Below are 9,942 nucleotides of genomic sequence, written 5' to 3' on the forward strand. Positions count from 1 at the left end.
GGGTTCGATCCTCAGCACCACATACAAACAAAGATGTTGTGTCTGCCGAAAACTAAAAAATAATTAAAAAAAAAAGTTAAAAAAAAAATAAAAGAAAGAGGGAGGAAAAGAAAGAGAGAAAAAAAAGAGAAAAATACAAAAAAGTGGACAGTAATAAAAACAAAACCTAAGATATTGGTTATATCTAAAGGCAGGAAAAGGAGGAGATATAATCAGGAGAGTCACAGGGCTCCAAAGGTATTAATAAGGCTTTATTTTGGGGGCTGAGTGTTAAGAAACATGCATATCATTTTATTATTCTTCAAATATATTTTTATCTATATTTATTCTTCTTATGTGGAAATACTTCTTTTAAAAAAATAGAAATCATTATCACTATTCATAAGGAGACTTATGAGTTCTAAACAGTAATTATTTCAGCTGCTTATTAAATGTTTTCAATTTTTCTCTTTACCTAAAAATCTATAATGAGAGCCCACTGATGATAATCTTAGCTGTATTAAAATTTGGAAATTTAAGAAAATAAATGTCAACAGTAATACTAACCTAAAATTAGATAGACTATGAAACATGAAAGGAATCTTTCTTTCTTTCTTTTTTTGGAGGCCCTGGGGATTGACTCCATCACTGAGCTATGTCACCAGTCCTTATTTTGTTTTTGTTTTTTTAATTTTTTTTTTTTTTTTTAGTTTTCGGCGGACACAACATCTTTGTTTGTATGTGGTGCTGAGGATCGAACCTGGGCTGCACGCATGCCAGGCGAGCGCGCTACCGCTTGAGCCACATCCCCAGCCCCTGTGCTACCATATTTAGCTTGAAAGGAGCCTTTCTCATCAAGTAATTGCATGATGGTTTTAGTCAAAGAATAAGAGGAACAGTGTTGTTGGTGGTAGAGTTACAAGAGTAGGAGGTAGATGACTAAAAGAAGGAGCCAAGTAAGAGTTTTAAGTTATTTCCCCTTTCTTTCCCTATCTTAATACATAGAGACAGTGATTTAACAGCATATGAACTAAATAATAACTTTGTGAATAACAAATTTAAAATATTACAAATGATAAACAACAGTACCACTCAATTATATTCAAGAACAAATTGAAAAAGTTATACCCAGAATGAGAAATTTTGCCAGCTTTCCCAAACCTCCAGGATGCTATTGCAGTTGTGGACAGAGATATGACATTTGGATTTAACATATTCTGCAGCTGACAAAGCACAGAGCAAAACACCCAAAGGGACCCAGAAGCTATTCTAATGGCTATGAGAGGGAAAAGAACTTTACACAAAGCATTTCTCATTCATGACCTTCCTCTCTGTTCACCCTACTACTCTGAGTGAAAGCCTTTAAAATATCCTTCATTTTTTACTTCTCACCTCTTGTCCTCACACTCCCCCTCATCATTGGCAAGTAAACAAAACCCTTTAGAAACAGAAAAAATATTAAAAGAAGCCTCACATACAGTGTCATATTCTATTAAGTGTCCTTAAGTATTTCTTTTCTAAACTGGCTCATGTGCACAAAAAAAGATTACTCTACATAGATCTACGGGAACATAAAATGGGAGTAGTCTTCCTAATTTACCACCTTTAAGCTGATGACTGATACACTATTTCAAAATATTTGTTTATAAGTGACTTGCTGAATTGGGCCAACAAATTAGATGAAGGGGAATGAAGGGAAGGGGTATGAGACTAGGAAAGATAATAGAATGAATTGGATATGACTTTCCTATGTTCACATATGAATACAAGACCAGTGTAATTAATTCCACATTATGTACAACCAGAATGGGAAACTGTATTCCATGTATGTATAATATATCAAAATATGCTAGGCATGGAGGCGCACACATGTAATCCCAGCGGCTCAGGAGGCTAAGCCAGGAGGATTGCTAGTTCAAAGCCAGCCTTGCAGCTTATAGAAGCCCTAAGCAAATGAGTGAGAACCTGTCTCTAAAAGGACTGGTGATGTGGCTCAGTGGTTAAGCGCCCCTGAGTTCAATCCTTGGTTCTAAAAAAAAGAAAAAAAAAATTCTACTGGCATGTATAACTAAAAAGAACAAATAAAAACAACAATAAGAAGCTAGACACAGTGGCATAAGCCTGTAATCCCAGCATCTAAGGACGCTGAAGCAGTATTGCAAATTCTAGGCTAGTCTCAACAATTTAGTGAGCCCCTGTTTTAAAAAAAAAGGGCTGGGCTTGGAACGTAGCTCAATGGTAAATCACCCTTGGGTTAAATTCCCAGTGCACATACACAGACACACAAATGCTTTTAATTCTAAGTACTTGTGTTTCTCCTTATTGGTTGATTTTATTTACCATTACAGACCTTTTAGCCTCCAAATTAGCAAGTAAAAGGATCACTAATAAGTGATTTAAAAAAAAAGCCACTTATGATAAACATTTTCTGAAACTCTTTGGATGCTAACTAGTAAAATATCTATGATAGATCATGAACAAATACATTATGGTATTCCCCAAAGAACTAATCCACAAACCAGAGGTTCTCTCTCTTTGTTGAATTCTATGCAAACTATAGAAGTGATAGAAATATTTGTACAAATAAATATTTGACAGGAAATAAAATGGAACAAAATTAACATTCAAAATGAGGAAATGTAAACAAACATTCTAAATATGCACTTTTATTTACCTTAGTGGTCCACAGAGAGTAAGGCCAAAAAACCACAAGAGTGAAATTATACATCCAGCTACTGCATGTTTAAATATTTTGATCCACTATAAATAGGAAAAAAAAATGAAAAATTTCAGTCACATATTTCACTAAGTAACTTCATTTTAAATAAATATGAAAGACAAATGATAAAAATGGTAACAGAGAAAGAGAAAAAAATAAACATTTTAAAAACTAAATAACTACATATTTTAAAATTAAAATGAGAAAATGTTTAGATCCCTTGATTAACTCTAGATTTGCAAGAAAGCATTGTTTCCATTATCTGTGTTGTTGTATCTTGAAATCTTTTCTTACAGTTTTTCTGTTTTCTTAGTTTCTCACTAGGAATACTGAATGATTTAGTCTTTAAATTCTTTTCCATCAGGAGTTTTTAGTGCTCCAATTATTCAAAAACAGAGAAAGACTAAAAAGTTTCTTCTCAGCAAAAGAAACAATCTATGAGGTGAACAGAGAGCCTATATCTTGGGAGCAAATCTTTACCCTCACACATCAGATAGAGCACTAATTTCAAGGGTATATAAAGAACTCGAAAAGCTAAGCACCAAAAAAACAAATAACCCAATCAATAAATGGGCCAAGGACTTGAACAGACACTTCTCAGAAGATGATATACAATCAATAAACAAATATATGAAAAAATTTTCATTATTGCTATCAATTAGAGAAATGCAAATCAAAACTATTCTAAGATTTCATCTCACTCCAGTTAGAATGGTAGCTATTATGAAGACAGCATTAAGTGTTGGTGAGGATGTGGGGAAAAAGGTACACTCATACACTGCTGGTGGGACTGCAAATTGGTACAGCCAATATGGAAAGCAGTATGGAGATTTCTTGGAAAATTGGGAAAGGAACCACCATCTGACCCAGCTATCCCTCTCAGTCTATAACCAAAGGACTTAAAAATAGCATACTACAGGGACACAGCCACATCAATGTTTATAGCAGCACAATTCACAATAGCTAAACTGTGGAACCAAGCTAGATGCCCTTCAATAGATGAATGGATAAAAAAGAATATTACTCAGCAATAAAAGAGAATAAAATCATGGCATTTGCAGATAAATGGATGGAGTTAGAGAAAGTAATGCTAAGTGAAGTTAGCCAATCCCAAAAATGAAATGTCGATGTTTTCTCTGATGTAAGGAGGCTGATTCATAGTTAGGTAGGAGGGGGAGCATGGGAGGAATACACGAACTCTAGATAGGGAAGAGTGGTGGAAGGGGAAGGGAGGAGGAATGGGGTTAGAAATGATGGTGGAATGCGATGGACATTATTATCCAAAGTACATGTATGAAGACAGGAATTGGTGTGAATATACTTTGTATACAACCAGAAATATGAAAAATTGTGCTCTATATGTGTAATAAGAATTATATGCATTCTGCTGTCAAATACAAATGAAAAAAGTTAATTAAAAAAAACAGAGAAAGAAATGTAAAAGGGTGTTTAAAATATTAATGCTATTTTAAAAAATGTTCTTAGTCTCTAAAAACAAATACTTAAATTTGTCATTCTGATAAAAATCATGGAATAGGTTTCTAATTTGTGATATAAACCAAATATGTCAAATATGTCAAGAGCAGATTATTTGTAGAAATTTTCTGTTGTGTGTTTAAATTATTAAGTATCCCTGATCAAAAAATGAGCAAGGAATAAATGATTCTGCAGAAATCTTACCTGGTTTTTGGTAACTGTTTTCCCAGAAGAAAATGGCTTTTGAGATAAAACCATAAAAAATGCAGTCCTGTAAATATTGAGACAGTAACATACTAATCAATATTAAATACAAGATGTGGTTTTAAGTAAGGACACTTATTTTAAACAAATGTACCAGAACTTGAAAGGCATGCTATCCTCTGAAGAATTGTACTGGAAAACAGTACATATTTTAACAATGTTTCCATGGCAACATTTTGGGGAATTCTTCTTTTGTAATTGTCTTTGGAACCAGTCAGTTCAAAAGCCACACAAGAGGAGTCTCAATATTTTTTAATACCTTGACATACTAAAGAAAATAATTCTTATTTTCTCTAGAGCTCAGTAATAACAAATCTTAAAACAATGTGACAGAAATGAAGAAAGTACTAATTATATGTTCCCACTTTTGCCAAAACGCTGTATAATAACATGCCATGTGAGGTAGTAGCACATTCCTATAATCATGGCTACTTAGGAGGTTGTTGCAGGAAGATTTTAATTTCAAGACAACCTGGATAACTTAAAGAGTCTCCATTTCACAATATAACATAAAAGGAACTGGGGATATAGCCCAGTGGAAGAGTGCTTGTCTAGCATGTGCAAAGCCTGGGGGGTTCAATTTCCTGTCTCCCCCAGTTGCATACAACTGGTGCTTAAAATTTCCTAGTAAAGAATCTCTTTCCCAAATTACCAAAATTATACTCCCAAGGGTTTAATATATTTTTAGTAATAGAAGACAGCAGAAAGTAGTCACTATCAATTTCAAGATCCAGAAATGTCTATTTAGGAAGAATGAATTACTATATGTAGAAGAGGACATAGTACACTATGAAAGGATTATACAGGAAATGCAGTTCAGCATGTTTGGTTTTTTTTTTTAAAACTTCTTTTCTTCAGATTAGATCTTACTATGTTGCCAGGTTGACTTTGAACTCTGGGGCTCAAGGGATTCTCCTGCCTCAACTTCTCAAATGCTGGGACTATAGGTATATGGCACTATGTCCATCTGCTAGCATGGTTTAACTTAGAAAATAAGGAACATACTCACCCAAGTTTTAATATGAAAATGAACTGAACAATGTGAACAGCTTTCAGGAGATCATATGATTCAAAAAGTCCCACAGCTTTCAAAACTTTAGTGAAACACAGTAACACAATATATTTTGTTAATCTGGAAAATAAAAACAAACAACTTTCAGTATAATTGAAATCACAAGGAACTCAGTAATTTTCTTCTTATACAAGTAACAGACATTACAGAATACAAAGATATACACATAAACAAATATGAAACAATACAAAAAAGCCAAACAGAAAACAAACCCAAACAACTCATTATCCACATGGTAACTATTGTTAACATTCTGGTGTATGTTATACTCCTGGTTTCTTTTCAATGTATGTGAATGATAATATATATAGATGCAGTCTATTTTTTGAAAAAGCAACAACTAAAAATAAAGATGTTCTTGATCAACCAGTTGCCACTGAGCTATACCCTAGTCCTTTTTATTTTTTATTTTGAGACAGGGTCTCACTAAATTGCTAAGGCTGCCCTCAAATTTGCGATCCTCCATTTTAGCTTCCTGCATTGCTGGGATTACAAGCAAGTGCTACCATGTCTGGCTATAACATGCTTTTTTTTGTTTGTTTGTTTGGCATTGGGGATGGAACCCAGGGCACTTAACCAACGAGCCACATCCCCACATTCCTACCCCTTTTTATGTTTTGACAAAGGCTCTGGCTAAGTTGCTGGGGGCCTTGCTAAGTTGCCGAAACTGGCTTTGACCTTGCAATCATCCTTCCTCAACCTCCCAGGTAGCTGGGATTACAGGCATGTGCCACCGCACCCAGCCTGTAATGTCTTCATTTTATGTATATAAACACACACATATTAGCTGTAGATTTACAAATAACTTTATTTACTTATATTTTATGTGATGCTGAGGATCAAACCCAGTGCCTCACATGTGTTAGGCAAGCGCTCTACATTGAGCCACAACCCCAGCCCCTATACTATGTCTTTTTAAAAAAAATTTTAAATTTTTTTATTTGTAGGTGGACACAATATGTTTATTTTATTTTTATGTGGTGCTGAGGATGGAACCCAGTGCCTCACGTGTGCCAGGTGAGCGCTCCATCACTGAGCCCCAGCCCCAGCCCTAGCCCTGTATTATGTCTTTCAATTTATCAATTACTCCAAACAATTAAGGAAAACAAAAATAGGGACTAAATTCTATCTGTGATGAAACCAGAAGACACTAACTTGCTAAGTGATTACAGTAAGGATTGAAAATCCAAGTGCCCTGATCCAGAGATTTCTGAAAAGCTCCAGGAACCACATGCATCTGAGAAAGGGTGTGGGAAGCTACCAAAGGGAGGATCCTTAGAGAAGTCTTCTAAGTAACTAGATCCCCACGTTCTTGCCTTTCACAGCCAGGCAACATCCCTTCTCAATTACCACAAGAGTCATAAGTTTTAGCCTCTGGTTAGGTCTGAACATGAAGCAAAGAGAAAAGGAAGGATGAGGCATTGGACTAAAAATGTGGAGATTAAAAAGAAGTTTCTCTTCTTAGCCCTGCTTACCTTCTTTCCTTTAATTTCAACATCCCAACAGCCAGGCTTCAACCCCCCAGCAGAACCCTTCTACAAAGCCTACGAAAATCTCTAGCAGTTATCTAGGTCTGAAAGTAAATGTATATGTTAGGGGAAAAAAGTTAGGACATTAACATTTAAGAGGTAAAAAAAACACCTTCGAGATTGTCTAGCCCAGCTCCTCTCAGGTTGTAGATTGGAAAGAAGAAGTGCAGAGAGCTAGGCAGGGTCAATCCCAGGTCTTCTTAGCTTGCTCTTTTTAATATATTGCCCAAAAGGCCAAAGTTCATCCAAAAGGCTTTTGAGGGTTCTCATCTTCTCAACTACTCATGATTATACATAAATCCTCCATAGGGTTATTCAGTCAATCTTCACATAGTTCCTTGTTCACTTACTGACAGGGTGTTTTCAGGTGTAGCCATCCCTCTTCCACATAAAGGGGCAAGATGTACCTGGAACTATCAATCTCATTATTCCTGCACACTAAGAATTAATGGCAGAGAGGAAAAACAAAAAGAATTTGCCTCCCAGATGGTATCACTGAGGGCTCTGAACAAACACCAGCAACCTCTGGTTTCTTTGTTGTGAGAAGATAGAATCCCTATTTGTTTCAGCCTCTGTTATTTTTGTTTCTTACAACTAAACACATTTCTAGGTAATAGCTGGGACACTAAATGCATAGTAAAGACCCTACACTCAAGGAGCTTGAGTTCTACTGGGAAAGACTGGCAAATAGACAAATCTATGTGATCCACTTAACAGAGTCTGGAAAGAACACACATGGAAACAACTAACTAGGGAAGGGAAGGGTATCTCCACAGAGTTTGAGATATATAGTCTGTAATGAAGACAGTGTAGGAAATACCAAGCATGGAATAGGAATAATATTTCAAAATACAAGACAGCAGCATAGGTACAACACGAGTACTGGGAAGGAACCCTTGAAAACAGTACTATATTTACTCGGTTCATGAGATGATGGTCACAATAACTCTTAAGTCATTAAAGAAAAGGTAAATTTTGTATCTCTGCCTGTACGCCCCTACATATGTAATTTCTTTTTGTAGTGCTGGGGATCAAACCCAGGGCCTCAGACAGGCAGGTGTTCTACCACTGAGCTATATTTATAATGCACTTGGGAAGGTGATTAGTATATAGATTTCTAAATAATTTCTGACTAAAGTATTAACAAAACTTGAAAAACAGGGCACTTGAATGACAAGATTTAGTCATATGGAGCATTAACCTATGTAAAATACTTCTTGATAATATTATTACTCTTATGGTCTTTCTGACACCAATTTTCTTTACTCCTTTTATGTTCTGGTACTGGGGATTGAACTTAAACTCGGGGTACTTGACCACTGAGCCATATCCCAGCCCTATTTTGTATTTTTTTAGAGATAGGGCCTCACTGAGTTGCTTAGTGCCTTGCTTTTGCTGAGGCTGGCTTTGAACTTGCAATCCTCCTAGCTCAGCCTCCTGAGCTGCTGGGATTACAGGAGTGCACAACCATGCCTGGCTTCTTTACTCTCTTTTTTAAATTAAACACACACACACACACACACACACACACACAGCCTGGCATGGTGGTGCATACCTGCAATCCCAGTGACTTGGGAGGCTGGGGTAGGAGGACTGCAACTCTGAGGCCAGCCTCAGCAACTCAGTAAGACTCTATCTCAAAATTAAAAATAAAATGGGCTGGGGATGTGACTCAGTGATTAAACGCTCCTGGGTTCAAGCCCTAGTTCTGCAAGGAAAAAAAAAAAGAGAGAGAGAGAAAGGAAACTTTATTTAAAATAGTCCAAGGGGCTGGGGTTGTTGTTCAGTGGTACAGTGCTTGCCTGGCACATGTGGGGCACTGGTTTGATCCTTAGCACCACATAAAAATAAATAAATAAAATAAAGATATTTAAAATAGTGTGAATTCAGGCATAATATCTTTGATTAAATAATTTATCAATTAGTTGTTGCTTTTTTGAGATACTGGGGATTAAACCCATGTTAAGCAAGTTCCCTGCCACTGAGCTATATCCCCAGGTCTTTAATGTTTTATTTTGAGACCAGGTCTTATTAAATTGCTTCGGCTGGCCTCAAACTTTTGATCCTCCTGCCTCAGCGTCCTGAATAACTGGGATTACTACAGGCATGTGCCACCACAGTCAGTTTTTGTTGGAGATTACAACCAGTTTTGGTTTTTAGCCTCTATAAAGAAAAACTTTTGTAACCTGGAATCCAAATTCAGCCAGTTCTGAATTGACTTTGGTTCTGCAATGATAACTGTGCTGAGCAAACAGATGGCAAAGAATTGTTTGCCACATTTACCTACCTAAGACATAAGTTCTTGAGTAAAAAAGTATTTAAACAACTCATTTAAAAATAATTTCAAATTAACAGAGAATAGTATGCCCTTTTTCTAGACAACTTAATTGTAAATATATTGTCTCATTTGTTTTATTGTGCTCTCAAACAGATTTTTTCCCCCCTGGATTATTTGAGAGGGAGTAAAATACATCAATGTTTTTTTACTCCTAAATAAGAACATGGAGGGCTGGGATTGTGGCTCAGCGGTAGAGCGCTTGCCTAGCATGGGTGCGACCCGGGTTCGATTCTCAGCACCACATAAAAAAAAAAAGCATGGGCTGGGGACGTGGCTCAAGTGGTAGCGTGCTCGCCTGGCATGTGCGGGGCGCTGGGTTAGATCCTCAACACCACATCAAAATAAAATAAAGATGTTGTGTCCACTAAAAAATAAATATTAAAAAAATTATCTTGGGCTGGGGATGTGGCTCAAGCGGTAGTGCGCTCGCTTGGCATGCGTGCGGCCCGGGTTCGATCCTCAGCACCACATACAAACAAAGATGTTGTGTCCGCTGAAAACTAAAAAAAAAATAAATAAAAAAAATTATCTCTCTCGCTTTAAAAAAAAAAAAAAAAAAAAAAAA

At 36.3% G+C, this 9,942-nt stretch overlaps 1 protein-coding gene across 2 annotated transcripts in view; it reads right to left on the reverse strand.

The window, feature by feature from the left end:
• Slc30a5 (solute carrier family 30 member 5) overlaps positions 1–9,942 on the reverse strand; it is a 32,531-nt gene that overhangs the window by 20,881 nt on the left and 1,708 nt on the right. For both annotated transcript variants that reach the window (XM_015482283.2, XM_048806076.1), the window contains exons 2-4: positions 5,448–5,570; positions 4,379–4,445; positions 2,654–2,739 (exon numbers count right to left, since the gene is read on the reverse strand). In XM_015482283.2, the coding sequence (XP_015337769.1) occupies positions 2,654–2,739; positions 4,379–4,445; positions 5,448–5,570 (276 nt within the window). The remainder of the gene's footprint in view (positions 1–2,653; positions 2,740–4,378; positions 4,446–5,447; positions 5,571–9,942) is intronic.

This window comes from Marmota marmota, unplaced genomic scaffold (genome assembly GCF_001458135.2).
Source record: "Marmota marmota marmota unplaced genomic scaffold, marMar, whole genome shotgun sequence".
Lineage (NCBI taxonomy): Eukaryota > Metazoa > Chordata > Mammalia > Rodentia > Sciuridae > Marmota > Marmota marmota.